Source organism: Tachyglossus aculeatus, chromosome 12, assembly GCF_015852505.1.
Source record: "Tachyglossus aculeatus isolate mTacAcu1 chromosome 12, mTacAcu1.pri, whole genome shotgun sequence".
Taxonomy (NCBI): domain Eukaryota; kingdom Metazoa; phylum Chordata; class Mammalia; order Monotremata; family Tachyglossidae; genus Tachyglossus; species Tachyglossus aculeatus.
In genome coordinates, this window is record NC_052077.1 from 11,803,463 (window position 1) to 11,825,510 (window position 22,048).

Consider the following 22,048-nt stretch of genomic DNA (forward strand, 5'->3'; position numbering starts at 1 on the left):
GAAGGAAGAAAGGAAGGAAGGAAGGAAGGAAGGAAGGAAGGAAGGAAAAGAAAGAAAGAAAGAAAGAAAGAAAGAAAGAAAGAAAGAAAGAAAGAAAGAAAGAAAGAAAGAAAGAAAGAAAGAAAGAAAGAAAGAAAGAAAGAAAAAGAAAGTTTTTTCCTGAAAGTTTCCTCAGGAAACTTTCCTGAGGCCGCCTCAATCTTCAAAATGTTAGAGGGACCGGGGCCGTGGCAGCGGCCAGAGCTATGCCTATTGGACTCTAAATTGCAAGGAGCCTGAAAAGTCTGCTCCTTCAGGCACAATGCCTTATTCCTCTTGTGTCATATATCCCTATCCTTGTCTCACACTGTTGTTGTTTTTTTAGCCTTCCTTATCCACCTATCACCCTTCTCCCCTCCTTCTTAGATGAGTCTCTTGAGGGTGGGGGACCATGTCTAATTATTTTCCTTGGCACTTTGGGCAAAATAAGCATTTACTAAATATCACTACTGCTGTCACCACTACATCATGACAGTCTTCTCTTCTTACGTTTACAGTAGGAGGAGACAAAACCCCAAGAGACATCCATGGGAGGTAGAACAAAATTTGGATAGTGAATTCTCTTCCTCTCGTTTTGTGTCTTTGAAAAGAAGTTGTAGGAAGAACAATGTTGTGGGCAGAAAATATGTCTGTTATATCGTTGTGTCGTACTCTCCTAAGCATTTAGGCTCAGTGCTTAGAACAGTGCTTGGCACATAGTAAGCGCTTAACAAATACTATTATTATTACTATTATTATTACAGTGCTCTCCACCCAGAAAGTGCTCAATAAATAAAACTGATAGAAATACACATCTGATCTCCAGTTCCCCAACATTTGCTGGCAGCGGCAATGATTCTCCAAAGAAGCAGTGTGGCTCAGTGGAAAGAGCATGGGCTTTGGAGTCAGAGGTCATGGGTTCAAATCCCGGCTCTGCCAATTGTCAGCTGTGTGACCTTGGGCAAGTCACTTAACTTCTCTGGGCCTCAGTGACCTCATCTGTAAAATGGGGATGAAGACTGTGAGCCCCCCATGGGACAACCTGATCACCTTGTAACCTCCCCAGTGCTTAGAACAGTGCTTTGCACATAGTAAGCGCTTAATAAATGACATTATTATTATTATTATTATTATTATTATGTGGGGGGACCGGGATTAGAAGCTAGATCCTCCGACTCCCAGCCCTGTGATCTTTCCACTAGGCTTCGCTACTCTTCAGAAGTATCATTCTTTGTACTTCTCAAGTGCTTAGTACAGTGCTCTGCACACAGGAAGGCATCAGCAAACAAAAATAGTTATCGTGCTGGGTGACAGGATTTTATGTCAGTCTTGCCTGTAAGGCTGTAAGTTCCTTCAGGGCAGAGAATGTGTTTCTTACCCCACTGTGCTTTTCTGAGTCCTTGGTAGCATTTTCTACAAGGTAGATGCTCAGTAAATACCAATGAGTGATGGGAGAGCTAAGGAAAGTGGCTCTCTGAGGGCTCCCTGCACCCGCAATGTCATGTCTAAATCCACAATCCCAGGCCAGCATTTCCATAGACCCAATCTACTTCTCCCCCTTCCTGTGGTGTTGTGGTTACCCATGAAGACTAGGATGGAGGTACAGGAGAGGGAAAGTGGGAAGGCCCAGATCGCTGGTGCTTGTCACTTGCAGTGGTCACTAAAAACTGGCCAAGACTTTATAAGCTAGAAGTGACTTCACCACCCCAAAAATTCATTCATTCATTCAATTGTATTAATTGAGCGCTTACTTTGTGCAGAGCACTGTACTAAGCACTTGGGAAGTACAAGTTGGCAACGTATAGAGACGGTCCCTACCCAACAGTGGGCTCACAGTCTAGAAGGGGGACCAAAATGGGCACCAGACCCCTGTTATGACCAGAAGCTTGGCATGCTATTCCCCATCATGTACGTCAGACCTGCATTACATGGTATTTTAGCACTTAGGAAGACTGGATAATAATAATAATGATGATGGCATTTCTTAAGGGCTTACTGTAAGCAAAGCACTGTTCTAAGCACTGGGGAGGATACAAGATGATCAGGTTGTCTCACATGGGGCTCACAGTCTTAATCCCCATTTTACATATGCGGGAACTGCGGCACAGAGAAGTTATATGACTTGCCCAAAGTCATGCAGCTGACAAGTGGTGGAGCTGGGATTTGAACCCATGACCTCTGACTCCCAAGCCTGTGCTCTTTCCACTGAGCCATGCTGCTTCTCTATGGTACTGGTCAAGCGCTTACTATGTGTCAGGTACTATACTAAATGCTGGGAGCTGCAGGGGGAGAAGGAGGGAGGGGATTCAAGCAAATTCGGTTGGACACATGCATAATAATAATAATAATAATGGCATTTATTAAGTGCTTACTATGTGCAAAGCACTGTTCTAAGCACTGGGGAGGTTACAAGGTGATCAGGCAGTCCCACAGGGGGCTCACGGTCTTAATCCCCATTTTACAGATGAGGTAACTGAGGCCCAGAGAAGTTAAGTGACTTGTCCAAAGGCACACAGCTGACGATTGGCAGAGCCTGAATTTGAACCCATGACCTCGGACTCCAAAGCCCGGCCTCTTTCCACTGAGCCACACTGCTTCTCCCATACAGGTAATCAGGGCCAATCTAGCTCACTTAAGCTAGTAAACTCAGTCATGGAGTCTTTTAGACTGTGAGCCCACTGTTGGGTAGGGACTGCCTCTATATGTTGCCAACTTGTACTTCCCAAGCGCTTAGTACAGTGCTCTGCCCACAGTAAGCGCTCAATAAATACGATTGATTGATTGATTGATTGGATTGAGTTGCCAGAATGCACAGTTGTCCCACCTACCGCATGAACAGTAGAAGGAGTGAGTTGTTTTAGCTCACTCATTTTGTGACCCTGGCAGCCAAGCGGTCTCCACCTAGTTGGTGTTTTATATTTTGCCAGTTTCGCAGAACCTTCTTCTTTCCTGGCCTCTGTTGGTTCTTTGTCAAAGGCAATCTGGTTCATTGCTGTATTCAAACACCTACAACTTGCATTACACAGTCTCTTAGGTATTTCCTTTAAAAGAGGTTGGGCTGCAAAGAGTTAGCTAGGGAAAATGGCATTGCTAGCTGTTGGGACTAATGTTTAACTTAAATGTCTGTCATACTAAGAGCTCTACAAAATCAAAGTGTATAAAGTTAAAAAAAATCAACATTTTTTCTCTAGGTGACCAAAAAAAAAAACCCTTTAAAGTTCTAAAGATTAGTTATATTAGAAACACTAAATTAAAGGTTAAAAAAACAAACAAAATAAAACAGAATGTTAGTCTTGTTTTGTGTGTGGGTTTGTTTAGGCTGGGCTTATCTAACCCTTATTCCACCACCACCCTTTTCTACCTAGTAGTTTAGCTAATGAGCAACCATAAAATGTATTTCCTATCACTCAGTACAATTGCAGCAAATTATTCTACTAGGTAGTATTTAATACAAAAGGATGCCCTCCTACAGTGAATAGTGAATTACATTCAGGGCTCCCGGTTAATCTCAATTTCAAATCAGCTACAAACACTTCTGTGTTGTCTAAGAGAAACATGAACAGAGAAAACGCTTCTTTCCTAGAATGAGGATAATTAATCTTAATCCTTCCTTCACTTTTCCAACTCCAAACTTGCACCTATCCCAGAGATAAATGGAATTGCTCTGGAAAAAAAAAGTAACATATGAATGCTACTAGCAGAAAAGTGCAACTATAAAACACAGTCAATGTAAAAATCCATCAGATTGCCTTCCTTTGGGTCCTACCCAGTAATCTAGCTGCAAATATTTACGGAGAATATCAATACAATGGACCAAATGCTAGGGGGAAGCGCAAATAGAATAGTGTACTGGGTTTTATTTACCTAAATGACTTACAAAATTCCAAGAAAGGTGGATTCCAACTTCCACATAGTAATTGTTGCCTAGTGAGCCTTCAAGATAAACTGATAAAATAGCAGTAACTGTGGGAGTACAGTAGGAAACATGAAGTTTAAACTCGTTTTTCCTTTCACTCTTCCCAAAAAAGAAAAGTATTTCTTCCAAGGAGTAATAGTTGTTGCACATTAATGTTCATTTCGTGCAATAAGCTGAGCAAAGTATAGTGGCGTGTGGATGATATTGCAAGAGAAATATAAGGCAAAGAACCCTACCCTAAATCCTACCCTAATCCCTCTCTAGACTGTAAACTTGTGGGCAAGGAATGTGTTTGTCAACTCTGTTGTATTCTGCTCTCCCCAGTGCTTAGTACAGTGCTCTAGACAGTAAGCACTCAAATATGATTGATTATTTTCACAAACACGTGCCAAATTTTAAGGTGTTTCTTAAAAATCCTCTTTTAAAGTGCATCAGAATTTTCAGATTAAATGACGGAACAAAATACCTCAATCATATCATGCTATTAAGTTCTGATCAATATTACTAATAATAATGTTAGTATTTGTTAAGCCTTACTATGTGCCAAGCACTGTTCTAAGTGCTGGGATAGATACAAGGTCATCAGCTTGTCCCACATGGGCCTCTCGGTCTTAATCCCCATTTTCCAGATGAGGTAACTGAGGCCCAGAGAAGTTAAGTGACTTGCCCAGAGTCACACAGCTGGCAAATAGCAGAGCAGGATTAGAACCCACGATCTCTGACTCCCAAGCCCAGGCTCTTTCCACTGAGCCACGCTGCTTCTTCTCAAAAAGTAGACCACAATGACCTGAACTCAGATTTTGCAAATCTAAAATTCAACAGGTAAAATAATGTCCCTTTTACAATTAAATACTGCCTGCAGTCTATCCATGGATAGGCAACTAATGAAATGTTTGACCCAGTATAAAATCCACCCATTATAAACACGGAATGATCAGATAAGACTCAGACAGAAAACAATTATTTGAATCAATACCCTGCACTGGTCGTCTTGACAATCCTGCATCCTGAAATAGATTCTGCAGTCACCTTAAATGAGAACAGTGAGGATGGGGAGAAAAAAAGGGGATTATGCAAATCTTATAATCATGTATTTTACCCTGGCACTTTCATTCATTCATTCATTCATTCAATCGTATTTATTGAGCACTTATTGTGTGCAGAGCACTGTACTAAGCATTTGGGAAGTACAAGTTGGCAACATATAGCGAGGGTCCCTACCCAACAGCGGGCTCACAGTCTAGAAGGGGGAGACAGACAACAAAACAAAACATATTAACAAAATAAAGTAAATAGAATAAATATGTACAAGTAAAATAAATAAATAGAGTAATAAATATGTACAGATCATTCCGTATTTATAATGGGTGGATTTTATATCAGGTCAACCATTTCATTAGTTGCCTATCCATGGATAGACTGCAGGCAATCTTTAATTGTAAAAAGGACATTATTTTACCTGTTGAATTTTTGATTTGCAAAATCTGAGTTCAGGCACTTAGCACACCAAGTGCCAGAGCGGTTAATAATAATAACAATAATAATGGAATTTATTAAGCATTTACTGTGTGCAAAGCAGTGCTCTAAGCGCTGGGGAGGTTACAAGGTGATCAGGTTGTCCCACGGGGTGCTCACAGTCTTAATTCCCATTGTACAGATGAGGGAACTGAGGCACAGAGAAGCTAAATGACTCGTCCAAAGTCACACAGCTGACAATCGGCGGAACCGGGATTTGAACCCATGATATTAATCGTATAGTAATATGATTACTATATGTAATCAATGCATTTGCTCTTCAAGTCCAACTCCAGGACCCCAAACCGAACCCTGTTCTTCCCAGGACTGCAGAGCCCAGCTCCCAGCACAGACAAGCCAAGCTCTCTGCCCACGCTGCCGAACGGGGCAGGGGCCTGCGGGAACACTATCAGTCGAGCAAGAAATGCTATTTATTGAGCGCTTACTGTGTGCAGAGCAGTGTACTAATTGCTGGATAGAGTACAATACAAAAGAGCTGGTAGATATTTTCCGTGCCCACCCAGCCCATAGGCAGTGGCGACAGCAACCGCTGGCATGGTTGTTCTGACACGGAGGAAGCCGCACGGCACATCAACCGTAACACTGCATGGCTCAATGGAAAGAGCCCGGGCTTGGGAGTCAGAGGTCATGGGTTCTAATCCCGGCTCTGGCGCTTGTCAGCTGTGTGACCTTGGGCAAGTCACTTCACTTCTCTGGGCCTCAGTGACCTCCTCTGTAAAGTGGGAATTGTAAGCCCCTCGTGGGACAACCTGATCACTTTGTATCCTTTAGAACAGTGCTTCACACGTAGTAAGTGCTTAACAAATGCCATCATCATTATTATTATTATTATTGTCGTGGGCATACACACAGAAAAACAGAAAACAAGACGAAAAAACCAGCATTCAGTACATCCACTGGGGACACACCAGCCAGGACTTGCACTCAATCAATCAATCAATGGTATTTATTGAGCGCTCACTGTGTGCAGAGCACTGTACTAAGCACTTGGGAGAGTACGATACAACTGGAGAGAGGATGAGCGTGGGAGTCAGAAGGGGCTGGGTTCTAATTCTGACACCGTCACTTGTCAGCGCTTCACTTCTCAGTCCCTCAGCTCCCTCATCTGTAGAATGGGGATGAAGATGGTGAGCCCCACTTGGGGCCTACCGTGTCCAACCTGATCAGCTGGTACCCACCCCGGCGCTGGGGAGAGTGCCTGGCACAGAGGAAGCCTTAACAAATAATACCTTTTAAAAAAGAAATAGAGTTGGGTGGACACTTTGCTGCCCACCCAGCCCGTAGGCAGCAATGCTTGGCACGCTTGTTCCAATGCACACTACATTGACCTCAGCATTGACACTGTCAATTAGACAGATTAGACAGAATTAGAATCAGAGAAGGTCCCTCATCCCTGAACAGAAAGAGTGAAAGAGAGAGAGATGGAGATAAAAAGAGAGAGAAAAAGACAGATAAAGACAGAGAAGGGAGAAAGAATGGGAGAGGGAGATAAAGAGAGGAGAGGGAAAAAAGAGAGAGAGAAAGAGAGGGAGAAAGAGAAGGGAAAGAGAAAGAGGGAGAAGAAGAGTGAGAAAGTGAGAGAAACACGTGGCTCAGTGGAAAGACCAAGGGCTTGGGAGTCAGAGGTCATGGGTTCGAATCCCGGCTCCACCACTTGTCAGCTGTGTGACCTCGGGCAAGCCACTTAACTTCTCTGTGCCTCAGTTACCTCATCTGTAAAATGGGTATTAAGACTGTAAACCCCACATGGGACAACCTGATCACCTTGTATCCCCCAAGCCCTTAGAACAGTGCTTTGCACAAAGTAAGGGCTTAACAAATGCCATCATTATTATTATTCTTAGAAAGAGGGAGAGAGAGAAGAAAGAGAGGAAGAGGGGGAGAAATGGAGAAGGGAGAAAGAAAGGGAGAGGGAGAAAAAGAGAGAGAGATAAAGAGAGGAGAGAGAGAAAAGGAGAAAGAGAGAAGGGAAAGATAAAGAGAGAAAGGGAGAGGGAGAAAAAGAGAGAGAGATAAAGAGAGGAGAGAGAGAAAAGGAGAAAGAGAGAAGGGAAAGATAAAGAGAGAAAGGGAGAGGGAGAAAGAGATAAAGAGAAGAGAGAGAAAAGGAGAAAGAGAGAAGGGAAAGATAAAGAGAGAAAGGGAGAGGGAGAAAGGCAGAGAGAGATAAAGAGAGAAGGAGAGAGAAAAGGAGAAAGAAGGGAAAGAGAAAGAGAGGGAGAAAGAGAGGGAGAAAGAGAGGAGAGAGAGGAAGGGGAGAAAGAAAGGGAGAGAGAGAGAAGAGAGTAGGTAAAGAGAGAAGGAGTGAGAAAAAGAAAGAGAAGGGAGAGAGAAAGAGAGGGAGAAAGAGAGGGAGAGAAAGGGAGAGGGAGAAAGAGAGAGAGAAAAGGAGAAAGAGAAAAGGGAAAGATAAAGAGAGAAAGGGAGAGGGAGAAAGAGATAAAGAGAAGAGAGAGAAAAGGAGAAAGAGAGAAGGGAAAGATAAAGAGAGAAAGGGAGAGGGAGAAAGGCAGAGAGAGATAAAGAGAGAAGGAGAGAGAAAAGGAGAAAGAGAGAAGGGAAAGAGAAAGAGAGTGAGAAACAGAGGGAGAAAGAGAGGAGAGAGAGGAAGAGGGGGAGAGAGAAAGAAAGAAAGGGAGGGAGAGAAGAGAGTAGGTAAAGAGAGAAGGAGTGAGAAAAAGAGAAAGAGAAGGGAGAAAGAGAGCGACAGAGGGAGAAAGAGAGAGAAAGAGAGCGAGAAAAAGAGGGAGAAAGAGAGGGAGAGAAAAAAACAGCAAAGGAGAGAAAGGAGAGAGAGGGGCGGCTAAGCGGGGATTCCCGGTTTCAGCCCCGGTCCCGGGTGTGGGGTGTCGCGGGGGGGGGGGGGGGGGGGGGGGGGGGGGAATGGGGTGTGGGCGGCCCCCGGCCGTTGGGGACGGAGCCCCGGGGCCCCAGCCCCACCGCCCGCCCGCCCGCGGCGCTCCGGCCCTGCGCCCTGCGCGCCGCTCAGCCCTGAGCGCGGAGCCCCGTGCGCGGAGCCCCGAGCGCGGAGCCCCGAGCGCGGAGCCCTGCCGGCCGCCGGGGGGCGCTGCGGGCCGGACCCGCAGCCCAACCCGGGGACTGGCGCGGAGGCTGGCCCGGAGACCGACCCGGGGGCTGGCCCGGGGGCTGGGGCGAGGACTGACCCGGGGACTGGCCCGGGGGCTGGCCTGGAGACAGACTGGCCCGGAGACTGGCCCGGGGACTGACCCGGAGACTGACCCGGAGACCGGGTCGAGGACTGACAGGAGACTGGCCCGGGGACTGACCCGGAGACAGACTGGCCCGAAGACTGGCCCGGGGGCTGACCCGCCCGGAGACTGGCCCGGGGACTGAGACTGGCCCGGAGACTGGCCCAGGGACTGGGGAGAGGACTGACCGGAGACTGGCCCGGACTGACCCAGAGATTTGCCCGGGGAATGACTCGGGGACTGGCCCGGAGACTGATCCGGGGACTGGCCTGGATGCTGAGCCGGAGACTGACCCGGAGGCCGACCCAGAAACTGGCCTGGGGTCTAACGCGGAGACTGACCCGGGGACTGGCCTGGAGGCTGAGCCGGAGACTGACCCGGAGACTGACCCGGGGGCTGGCCCGGAGACTGGGCGAGGACTGACCCGGGGACTGGCCCGGGGACTGGGGACCGGAGTGACCGGAGACTGGCCCGGTGACTGACCCGGAGACTGGCCCGGGGACTGGTGCGAAGACTGACCCGGAGGCTGGCCCGGGGACTGATGCGGAGACTGACCCGGGGACTGGCCCGGGGACTGACGTGGAGACTGGCCCGGGGACTGCCGTGGAGACTGACCCGGGGACTGACCCAGAGAGTGACCCGGTGATTGACCCAGGGACTGGCCCGGGGACTGGGGCGAGGACTGACCAGAGACTGGCCCGGGGACTGACCCAGAGACTGGCCCAGGGACTGGGGCGAGGACTGACCAGAGACTGACCCGGGGACTGGGGCGGGGACTGGCCCGGGGACTGGGGCGGGGACTGACCCAGAGACCGGCCCGGGGACTGGGGCGAGGACTGACCCGGGGACTGGCCCGGGGACTGTCGCGGAGGCTGGGGCGAGGACTGACCCGGAGACTGGCGCGGAGGCTGGACGGGCGACTGGAGAGGAGCCTGGCGCGGAGACTGGAGGAGCCACTGGCGCGGCGGCTGTCGGGGCGCCGGTCTCGGCGGCCGCTCGGGGCCGGTGGTCGGGGCGGCCGCGGGGAGCCTCGGCCGGGGGGAGCCTCGGCCGGGGGCCACCGCCCCCGGGGCCACCGCCCCCAGGGCCACCGGCCCCAGGACCACCGCCCCCAGGACCACCGCCCCCAGGACCAGCGCCAGCGCCCGGCAGCCCAGAGCCATGCCGCCCCCTCCCTCCCTCCCCGCTCACACGGGCACACACGCGCTCCGACCGCGCACAGCCGAGCCCTGATGGAAGGGGACGGGACGGGGCGGGAAGGAGAGGGGAGGGGAGAAGGCTGAAGGAGAGGGGAGGGGGCGTAGAAGGGATGGCAGAGGAGGGGAGGGGGCGAGAAGGAGAGGGGACGGGGCGTAGAAGGGATGGCAGAGGAGGGGAGGGGGCGAGAAGGAGAGGAGAGGGGGCGTAGAAGTGATGGGAGAGGAGGGGAGGCGGCGTAGAAGAGATGGGAGAAGAGGGGAGGGGGCGAGAAGGAGAGGGGACGGGGGCGTAGAAGTGATGGGAGAGGAGGGGAGGGGGCGTAGAAGTGATGGGAGAGGAGGGGAGGGGGCATAGAAGTGATGGGAGAGGAGGGGAGGGGCGAGAAGGAGAGGGGAGAGGAGAGGAGGGGGCGTAGAAGAGATGGGAGAGGAGGGGAGGGGGCGTAGAAGAGATGGGAGAGGAGGGGAGGGGGCGTAGAAGAGATGGGAGAAGAGGGGAGGGGCGAGAAGGAGAGGGGAGGGGGCGTAGAAGTGATGGGAGAGGAGGGGAGGGGGCGTAGAAGTGATGGGAGAAGAGGGGAGGGGGCGAGAAGGAGAGGGGACGGGGGCGTAGAAGTGATGGGAGAGGAGGGGAGGGGGCGTAGAAGTGATGGGAGAAGAGGGGAGGGGGGCGAGAAGGAGAGGGGACGGGGGCGTAGAAGTGATGGGAGAGGAGGGGAGGGGGCGTAGAAGGGATGGGAGAGGAGGGGAGGGGGCGTAGAAGTGATGGGAGAGGAGGGGAGGGGGCGAGAAGGGGAGAGGAGGGGGCGAGAAGGAGAGGGGAGAGGAGGGGGCGTAGAAGAGATGGGAGAGGAGAGGAGGGGGCGTAGAAGAGATGGGAGAAGAGGGGAGGGGCGAGAAGGAGAGGGGAGGGGGCGTAGAAGTGATGGAAGAGGAGGGGAGGGGGCGTAGAAGTGATGGGAGAAGAGGGGAGGGGGCGAGAAGGAGAGGGGAGGGGGCGTAGAAGTGATAGGAGAGGAGGGGAGGGGGCGTAGAAGGGATGGGAGAAGAGGGGAGGGGGCGAGAAGGAGAGGGGAGGGGGCGTAGAAGTGATGGGAGAGGAGGGGAGGGGGCGTAGAAGGGATGGGAGAGGAGGGGAGGGGGCGAGAAGGAGAGGGGAGAGGAGGGGGCGTAGAAGAGATGGGAGAGGAGGGGAGGGGGCGTAGAAGTGATGGGAGAGGAGGGGAGGGGGCGAGAAGGAGAGGGGACGGGGAGTGTTGCCAACTTGTACTTCCCAAGCGCTTGGTACAGTGCTCTGCACACAGTAAGCGCTCAATAAATATGATTGAATGAATGAATGAGTGAAGGAGATGGGGGGGGGGCGCGAAGGAGAGGGGAGGGGCGTAGAAGAGAAGGGAGAGGAGGGGAGGGGCCAGAAGGAGAGGAGGGGAAGGGGCGGGAAGCAAGGGGAAGGGAGAAGGCTGAAGGAGAGGGGAGGGGCAGTAGAAGAGATGGGAGAGGAGGGGAGTGAGGGGGGGGCCGTGAAGGAGATGGGAGGGGAGGGGGGCGTGAAGGAGATGGGAGGGGAGGGGGTGTGAAGGAGATGGGAGGGGAGAAGGTTGAAGGCGAGGGGAGGGGGCGTAGAAGAGAAGGGAGAGGAGCGGGTGCGAAGGAGAGAGAGAAGGTTGAAGGCGAGGGGAGGGGGCCTAGAAGAGAAGGGAGAGGAGCGGGCGAGAAGGAGCGGAGAGAAGGTTGAAGGCGAGGGGAGGGGGCCTAGAAGAGAAGGGAGAGGAGGGGAGGGGCCTGAAGGGGAGGGGAGGGGGCGTAGAGGGGAGGGGATTCATTCATTCGTTCATTCAATCGTATTTATTGAGGGCTCACTGTGCGCAGAGCGCTGTACTAAGCGCTTGGAAAGTATAATACAGCAATAAAGAGGGACAATCCCTGCCCACAAAAGGCTATATGAGGGAAGGGGGCCTAGAAGAGAAGGGAGAGGAGGGGAGGGGGCGTTGTAAAGAAGCGAGAGGAGGGGAGAAGGTTGAAGGAGAAGGGAGGGGGCGTAGAAGAGAAGGGAGAGGAGGGCAGGGGGCGTGAAGGAAGCGGGAGAGGAGAGGGTTGAAGAAGTGGAGGGAATATGAAGGGAGGGGGCGTAGAAGAAAGGGAAGGGGGAGGGGGCATAGCAGGGAACGGGAGGGGTTATGAGGGCGGGGGTGTAGTAATAATAATAATAATAATATTCATTCATTTAATTGTATTTATTGAGCACTTACTGTATGCAGAGCTAATAATAATGGCATTTGTTAAGTGCTTACTATGTGTCAAGCACTGTTCTAAGCGCTGGGGGAGATACAAGGTAATTAGGTTGTCCCATGTGGGGCTCACAGTCTTAATCCCTATTTTACAGATGAGGGAACTGAGGCACAGAGAAGTTCAGTGACTTGCTCAAAGTCACACAGCTGGCAAGTGACGGAGCCGGGATTAGCACCCACGACCTCTGACTCCCAAGGCCGGACTCCTTCCACTGAGCCACACTGCTAAACAATCAGTAAAGCAGGGAGAGGAGGGGGGAGAAGGTTGAAGGAGAGCAGAGAAGGTTGAAGGAGAGCAGAGAAGGTTGAAGGAGAGGGGAGGGGGCATAGAAGAGAAGGGAGAGGAGGGGAGAGGAGAATGGGGGCGGGGGGATTGGATCTGGGGCGTCCTGGGGTCCGGGGGTGGCCGGGGTCCTCTGGGCCCTCCTCCCCCTGCATGGGCAGACCAGAAATGCTGATTGTTTTTTTGATTGATTGTGGAGGATGCTCTGCCCCAACCCCAGCCTGTGAGGAAGGCCTGGAGGACCAAGGTCAACCAGGGGGACGGGCCAGGACCCCCCATCCAAGATCGGAAATTAAAGCCAGAGAAACTTGGGTTGGATGAAAGGAAGAGCTCCCTGACTAACTGGTGACACTAAGCTCTTGGTGGGCAGAGAATGGGACCAGTTATTGTGACATCATATTCTCCCGAGCACTTGGTACAGCTCTGTGCATGGTAGGTGCTTAATAAGTACGATTGAATGAACGAATGGAAGCACAAGACATTAGAATTGGCTTCCAGGGAGTCTGCAGGGACTCAGCCCAGGGGATGCTCGTGGACAGGAAGGCAAACATCACTTTAGGATGGTAGAATCCCTCACTTATCTGCACACAGGGGTTGGACCACAGTCCCTCTCTAAACCGTGAGCTCATCGTGGGCAGGGATTGTCACTCTTTATTGCTGTATTCTACTTTCCCAAGCACTTAATACAGTGCTCTGCACACAGTAAGCGCTCAATAAATAAATATGATTGAATGAATTAATGAAAGCACAAGACAATTGAATTGGCTTCCAGGGAGTTTGCAGGGACTCAGCCCAGGGCATGCTCATGGACAGGAAGGCAAACATCACTTTGGGATGGTAGAATCCCTCACTTTTCTGCACACAGTGGCTGGACCACAGTCCCTCTCTAAACCGTGAGCTCGATGTGGGCAGGGAATGCCTCTTTATAGCTGCATTGTACTTCCCCAAGCGTTTAGTACAGTCCTCTGCACACAGTAAGCACTCAATAAATGCGATTGAATGAAGGAAGGAAGGAAAATCAATGTCCCGAAAGCAGCTTTCTCTCCCTAAACCTCCATCCCTGCTTGGACCTGAGGCAGTGAAATGGTGAGAAGCTAATTGTTGCTCTGCCAAACCATGCCATCGCCCTCTCACTTCCTAATTTTTCCTTGAAGACACCTTCAGGGAAGGCGCGTGTTATGAGGTGGGACTAGAAGAGCAACCTCACAAGACAGATCATTTCCAAACTGACCCATTGGTGGTGACCATCTGATGAAAGAGTTGGCTGCATCTTGTTTCCTCCTCCTCCTCCTCCTCCTCCTGGTGTTCTTGGGCATTCACCACGTAACTGTTAACTCCAAATTTCCTCCCTTGCCCTCCCTTTCCAATCCTGAGACATCAATTTCCACTATCATGTCCTGCAGTGTAGAGAAGGCTTTACAAGCACCTACTTATTTTGCATGATGAAAATGTTCTATGGCTGTATGTACCCATCGCTATCTAATTGGCTCTGAAAGATCCAGTTGAATGTGTGTAGTGGAATTCTTTAACTGACCTGTGTTTACTGTCACATTTTCCTCTTTTCCTAGGAACCAGCATGGGAGCTATCCAGGGGTACAGGCAAGCCGGTTCAATTTCAAGACTGTCCCTTGCCACCCCCACCCATTAAAAAAAAAAAAAAAGATAGGATTTTGGTTATTTTTTATATTTGAATTCCACCAAAAAGCAATTTCTATTTTTTATGGTATTTTTTAAGGTCTTATTCTGTGTCAGGCCCTGTGATTAACACTGGAGCAGATACAAGCTAATCAGGTTGGATTCAGTCCCTGTCCCACATGGGGCTCACAGTCTTAATCCCCACTTTAGAGATGAGGTAACTGAGACACAGAGAAGTAAAGTGATTTGCCCAAGGTCACACAGCAGACAAGTGGGGACTCTGGATTAGAACCCAGGTCCTTCCATGTGCCTTTTTAAGGTTTAAGAATTTTACGGTTGAGAAGATCACTTTGTCACTTCAGAGTCAAGTTGCTCTGTGTATCTTTGTTGAGGTATCAACTAAATCATGCTCACTATGACTTTTTCAATCAAATTTTATGGTCATTTTATGGAATGTGAGTTTGTGTATGGTCTCAGTCTACTCTCCCCACCTTTTTTATTACAGATACACAAATCCAGTACTGCTTATTTGTAAATGTATGGTCCAGTACATGTTGAATCTGATTCTTCTATTGCCTAAATGGGTCCCCGGTTAGCCTAGCGAAAAGGACATGGGCCCAGAAGTCCAGGGACTTGGTCTAATACCAGCCCTGCCATGGGCCTGGTGTGTAATCTGGGGCAAGTCACTTGACTTTTGTGTTTCAATTTTCTCACTGTAAAATGAGGATTCAATACCCGTTCTCCCACCACCTTCCCCTATAAACTCCCTGTGGGACAGAGACTACATCTGATCTGCCCCAGTGCTTAGTACCTGGTAAGCACTTAACTACCACATTAAAGTTAGGATATTTGAGAGAAAGTCCTCTAGATTGTAAACTCCTATGGGCAGGGAAAGTTCTCAAGACTGTAAACTTGTTATGCTAATTCTGTTGTGCTGTACTCTCCCAAGCACCTAGTCCAATGCTTTGCCCATAGTAAGCGCTTAATAAATACAACTGATTGATTGATTGATTGATTGATTCTGATGCCCAGGCCCATGTCCTATCCAACAGGCCCTGCCTTTCTCCCAGTTATCCAAAATGAGCCACAAGATTAAATGGGGCTATCCAGTGATTTTCTTACTAGCTAACAACTCTGACTGATTTAGAGCCACAAATTTAGAGCTGGAATTGAGAGAATATATAGCGGTTTCTATAATTTTATTGTTTGCATTGTTCAGCACTATAGCTGAAAATAAAAGTGTCTGTGGATGAGAGAGGTCACAGTCTCTCAGTCCCTCTAGGTTTAGAAAGCTTCCAAACAAATCCATTGATTAATATATGATAAAATACACATCATGTTTGATACAGTAAACTTATCAACATTTTCAAGAGGCTGAATTTCTTAAATTGAAGAGAAGACAAGGCAATCATACCCCCAAAACAGAATTTATCCAAGGTTGGAATGATACTATGGAAATATGAGGGTCGCCCAGCCTCTGTATTCATTGAAATTTACACATCTGGCTCAGAAAATAAAGTAGTATTTGCCCAAATTTCATTTTTAAGTCCCCCGGCTTCTACTTTCTATGGCTTCTGCTTTTCAATTGATATAAAAAAGCCTGGGGCTTTCTCCAGATGACTTGATTTAGACAGACTGCAGAAAAGCTGTGTTTGCCTGAAGGATTACATTGACAGAAACCATATTAAGGCAACAAGAAACTTCTGCCCAAGCCTAATTGTATTTGAATTTCTTTTTTATACTGAAATGTAGCAGTATTTTATTTTTTGCCATTTGACCGTATTACCTAATCTGGTCATTCCTAATTCTACTATGTGCCTATCAAGGTGCCAGTATACAAAGCAATAATTACAGAGCGCTACTTGTTATCAATCAGAAATAATTATGCCAGAGCAGCAGGTGAGGTCAAGTGTTGGCAACGCTTCAGGGTGCTCAGCCAATTTAAATGTGGGCCAGTCCCAGACCTCTCCTTTCTCCACAACCAGATGATTTTCCTCCATTTTAGGGCATTTCAGGTCACTGTCTTGTTTTTGTTCAGGATGAGGATGGTTTGAGGCGGTTGAATTTACCACATCGGAGGTGAGTCACCTGCACTTTGGGGGTTTCTGTGATTAGGAGCAATGAAATCCAGCTCCCTTGTTAGTTTCCAAATAACCATTTTTTTCAACATGCGGCAGTTCCAGGTAGAGGGTAATCAACTCTGTTATACTGTATTCTTCTAAGTGCTAAATACAGTGATTTACACACAGTAAGCACTCAGTCAATACTATTGAGTGATTGGGATGTGGGATCAGAATGGAGGAGGACCACAGAGGGGAGAGGGCAAGAAGGGAAGAGAACAGAGAGTAGGGACAAGAGGAATCAATCAATCGATAGTATGTATTAAGTACCTACTGCATACAGAGCTCCCTATGCTGTTTCTCCTCCATATTTTACGTCATTTGGAAATTCAGGACCTTGAAAACCTCCCTGTTTGCCCATTGCAAAAGGTCTGTTCTTTTGTGTGGATACTGCTGAAAATGTTCAACCTGCATTCGTTAGGCAAGGGGAAAACTGTATATTTTCATAATGATTATCAAACCTTCTGAAAAATGCTTTTTTTTTTCGTTGTTTTTGAGTGTGAATCGTGCACTCGAAAATACTGTAGTCTCTATTGCTGTTTTTGCTCCAGTTAATGTGAGCACACAGACCTCGTTATTTTCAATGATGTTTCAGATCGCTTCCTGATAAAAGTGTATCCTCTATAACTCTTCTTTGGGATTCCCTGGATTGTGGATTATAGGGCCATTTGAAAAGTATGAAATAGATATTATGCTACAGTATGTAGTTTATTCTAAGTAAAGTTTAGTAATTTAGAAAATTTTAATAAAATTAAATCACTTCCATATGCCATGCTATATAATCAGTTATGGATTTTTTAATGGACTAATTAACTAAGTCTCCAATTTGTCAAAAATGTTCTGAATTTTCACAGAGACGATATTTTTGTTTTATTAAAAACAAGTAACTTGAATTGAGATGTTAGTCTACAACAAGATTAATTTTTTTAATCATGCTTCTATGCCATCCAAGGAATTGGATTTGGTACATTTTTGCAAAAAAAAAAAAAAAAAAAAGAAAGATCAACCAAAACAAAATAAAACCTATGTTTCTGGATCTTGGATTACCCAACGGCTACAATTAGAAATAAGAAGATTCTTTGGTTAAGATGAACTTGGAGAGGATTTATTTTCCTCATAGAACAGTTATATTGTGAGGGGTATATATGCACATTTCTAATTCTAGAACAAGGACACAGTCTTGGAACAGACTCACTGGAAGTATTTATAGCTGAAACATGTAACAAAATAAACTCTACACATTAAAAATGTGATGCTACTCCAGACGAGGCTTAATTTTAGAGGACTTAGGAACCTTTACCCAATGTAGAAAGCCTTCACATATGACTCGTTATACCCGGCCTCCAAATGCTGATTAGAAAGATTAAGCACGTGCTGAGATAAATAATCCATGTGAAAAATTATAACTAAATCTCTTTGATCAAAATGTATTTTTTTAGAACATGTTGGCTTCCATTCAGGGTGGCTGAACTAAGAAATCAAATGGGTAGGTTTTAGAAATGAGGTGCTATGTCTGCTAATGCAGTGAGTGCATTTTGGGAATGGCTAAGTTTATAAAAAGAGAAACCAGCTCAGGGTATGTGGGGGCGTGAGGCCCCGACTGGCTGGAACAAAAGTGGCATGTGCAGCGTGCTTTTCCATGGTCTGAGAAGCAGCGTGGCTCAGTGGAAAGAGCCCGGGCTTTAGACTCAGAGGTCACGGGTTCAAATTCCGGCTCCGCCACTTGTCCGCTGTGTGACTTTGGGTAAGTCACTTCACTTTTCTGTGCCTCTGTTACCTCATCTGGAAAATGGGGATTATGACTGTGAGCCCCCCCGTGGGACAACCTGATCACCTTGTAACCTCCCCAGCGCTGGAACAGTGGTTGGCTCATAGTAAGCGCTTAATAAATGTCATCCTTATTATTATTATTATTACCAAGAGAAAGGGCACCTCTAGAAAATGGCTGCCCCTCTCTTGACTGCACCCACCCTAGGGCTGAACCTGCGGTCCCAAGCAGTAACTAGAATGCCAGTGAATCCCCAATCAATAATATTTATTATTATACGCAGAACACTGTACTACTAATAATAACAACAATGGTATTTGTTAAGCTCTTACTATGTGCCAAGCACTGTTCTAAGCTCTGGGCGGGGATACAAGGAAATCAGGTTGTCCCACCTGGGGCTCAAAGTCTTAATCCCCATTTGACAGATGAGGTAACTGAGGCACAGAGAAGTGAAGTAACTTGCCCAAAGTCACACAGCTGACAAGCGGCAGAGCTGGGATTAGAACCCATGACCTCTGACTCCCAAGCCCGAGCTCTTTCCACTGAGCCACGCTGCTTCTCAAGTGCTTGGGAGGGCACAGTCCGGTGGAATTAGCATACCCAATCCCTGCCCACAAGGAATTTACAGTCATAAGAGGGGAGACAGATATTGAAATAAATACAGAAAGGGGAAATTCATTCATTCATTTGACTATTTATTGACTGCTTACTGTGTGCAGAGCACTGTACGAAGTGCTTGCAAAGTACAATTCAGTAACAGAGACAATCCCTACCCAACAACGGACTCACAGTCTAGAAGGAGGAGACAGACAAAACAAGCAGACAGTCATTGTTAGCATCAAAATAGATAAATAGAATTTCAGATTTATACACATCATGAATAATAAATATGTACAAATATACACAAGTGCTGTGGGGCGGGGAAGAGGGTAGAGTAGAGGGAGGGAGTAGAGGTGATAAGGTGGGGAGGAGGAGCAGAAATGACAGGGTATAATGGCAGCTGTGGGGCTGAGAGCGGGATAATAATAATACTAATAATGGTATTTGTTAAGCGCTTACTATGTACCAAGCACTGTTCTAAGCACTGGGGGCAGTTCAAGAGTTAACAGGTTGTCCCACATGGGGTTCACAGTCTTAATCCCCATTTTGCAGATGAGGTAACTGAGGCACAGAGCAGTTAGTGACTTGCCCAAAACCACACAGCTGACAAGTGGCAGAGGCGGGATTCAAACCCACGACCTCTGACTCCCAAGCCCGTGCTCTTTCCTCTAAACCACGCTGCTTCTCAATATCAAGTGCTTAAAGGCTATGGATCCAACTGCAAAAGTGACGCAGAAGGGAGAGGGAGTAGAGGAAATGAGAACTTAGTTGAGGAAGACCTCTTGGAGGAGATGTGACTTTCATACAAATCACTACATTGGCAAGACACTGAACCTGTGATTCTACCATTAAAATTAAGGATGGTGGGGTTTTTTTAAGTGCTTACTATGTGTTAGACACAGTTTTAAGTGCTGGGGAAGCTACAAATTAATCAGGTTTGACACAGTCCCTGTTGCACTTGGGGCTCACGGCCTCAGTAGGAGGGAAAAAGAGTATTGAGTTCCCATTTTACAGCAGCTAAGTGACTTGTCTAAGGTCACACAGCAGGCAAGTGGGAGAGCTGGGATTCGAAGCCAGCTCCTCCGACTCCCAGGCCTGTGCTCTTTCCGCTAGGCCACACTGCTTCACTATCCCACCAGTCCCTCCCTGAGCAGCAACGCCTGACACTCCTGAGTCTGGAAGACCTCCCGTGCTTGACCCCTGCTAAACACCACTTCCTGCAGGTGGAGGAATGGGGATCAAAAAACCTGGTAAAATCATTTCACCACTTTTGCCAGGATTTAGGGATAAAGGGGGGAGAATGAATTCATTCTTATTTGTTGATTGTGCAGTTGTTATTGTACCAAGTGGTTGGGAGGATAAAATATAACAATAAACAGGCACATCCCCTGCCAAAGGTGAATTTACAGTCAAGAGGGGGAGACAGACAAATACATTACAGGTATGTACATAAGTGCTGTGGGCCTGGGAGGGGTGTGATGGCTAGACTGTGAGCCTGCTGTTGGGTAGGGACCATCTCTGTATGTTACCAACTTGTACTTCCCAAGCGCTTAGTACAGTGCTCTGCACACAGTAAGCGCTCAATAAATACGATTGAATGAATGAATGAAGGGAGCAAGGCTGGGTGACCCGGAAGGGAGTGGGAGAAGAGAGAAGGAGGGTTTAGGGAAAGCCTCTGTGAAGAGATGTGCTTTCATTACAGCTTTGAAGGTGGGAAGAGCAATTATTTCTTGGATATTTGGAAGGAGAGTGTTCTGGGTCAGAGGCAGGAGGTGGGCAAGGGAAGAAAAAAGAGGAGGTGGGGAGAGGAAAGAAAGAGGAAGGAGAGAGAGAGTGCCTTTGTAAATTCTCATTATAAAACATTTGGCATCACTTTTCTTTAGAATCTAGTTACCATTACATTGAGCAATACAGTTGCCACTATTACCCTGAGAAATATGGTTTAGTAATGTAGCTACTCTTGGTAATTTAGAAGCAACATTTCAGTTGAGAAATAATTCTAGAATCAGATGAAGGATGCTTCAAAAATGTGAAGTGCCTAAAAGGATAAACCACTTGACAATTGGCATAGGAGCCTGAAAAAACTAGCATGCTTAAAAAGCTTTAGAATAAGTGAATCCCAACTAGAAAAGGAAAAAAAAAAAGACATTTTTGATCTATGAATCACTTGTCATAAATAAATGCATCTTTTATGGCGTGTATGTTTTCTGCCATTTGTGCTGTCAGCTGTTATCAAACACATTGCCTATACTTTTGTTCTTAGCCTGTATCCTTTTTGAAAAAATCCCCAAATATTCTAAAATAGAAAAAATGACTTAACCTGGATTTTTGTCATCTTAGAACTTGAATTGCAGACTGAAATTTGAAATGTGAGGACTACATCCCTTAGGAAATCACTCATCTCCAATGTCAGCTTGTAAATATGATTTTAATTACTGCTTTCCAAACTTAAAATCGATTTGGGCCCCCTGAAAGTAATAAAGCCAGATTTGCTCAAGACCAATGCCACTCCCTTGATTTAAGTTTGTTAATGTAGCATAAAGTGTTTCCCTAACACATTTGAATTACCCACTTTTTTAATCCTGGGGAGATTCAGAATGGGGTCTCAACAGGGACATTTTCAGCTAAGGAAGGTCTGAGTCACTCCTTCACCAAGGTGCTTAACCCACACTCTAGATATTAATCCTTCACCAACTCAAATCCGCATTCATTCATTCATTCAATCATATTTATTGAGCGTTTAGTGTGTGCAGAGCACTGTACTAAGCGCTTGGGAAGTACAAATTCAGCAACATATAGAGGCGGTCCCTACCCGACAATGGGCTCGCAGCCTGGAATGTGACTTTTCACTTTGTGGGTAATGCCAAGTGGCACTCTCATAGGTAAAAATGGTTTTAATAGGCATTTGGCAAGCATTTAGCTCATAAAATAATCTATTTCAGACCCTACTAAAGAGGGAAAAATTGGATTTTAAAATTAGCTGCTGGCTGAAAGCTGTACCATTTCTAAAGAAATTTCATAATGGGTATTTCATGTGGTGCCTAAGATGTGATTAACTGATAAACCAACTGGAAACTAAGGCACATTTAATAATAATAATAATAGCATTTATTAAGTGCTTACTATGTGCCAAGCACTGTTCTGAGCACTTGGGAGGTTACAAGGTGAACAGGTTGCCCCATGGGGGGCTCACAGTCTTAATCCCCATTTTACAGATGAGGTAACTGAGGCACAGAGAAGTGAAGTGACTTGCCCAAACTCACACAACTGACAATTGGCTGAGCCGGGATTTGAACCCATGACCTCTGACTCCAAAGCCCGTGCTCTTTCCACTGAGCCACGCTGCTTCTCTAAGGGATTTTGTGGCCTAGAAGTCAGAAGGATCTGGGTTCTAATCCCGGCTCTGCCACTTGTCTGCTGGGTGACCTTGGGCAAGTCACTTCATTTCTCAGTGCCTTAGTTCCCTCATCTGTAAA

The 22,048-nt window shown here is 47.3% G+C and overlaps 1 protein-coding gene across 1 annotated transcript in view; it reads right to left on the minus strand.

The window, feature by feature from the left end:
- PRSS12 (serine protease 12) overlaps positions 1-9,842 on the minus strand; it is a 73,656-nt gene extending 63,814 nt beyond the window's left edge. Inside the window, exon 1 of the mRNA XM_038755044.1 lies at positions 9,569-9,842. Coding sequence (XP_038610972.1) covers positions 9,569-9,842 — 274 coding nt within the window. The remainder of the gene's footprint in view (positions 1-9,568) is intronic.
- Between the last annotated feature and the right edge of the window lie 12,206 nt (positions 9,843-22,048).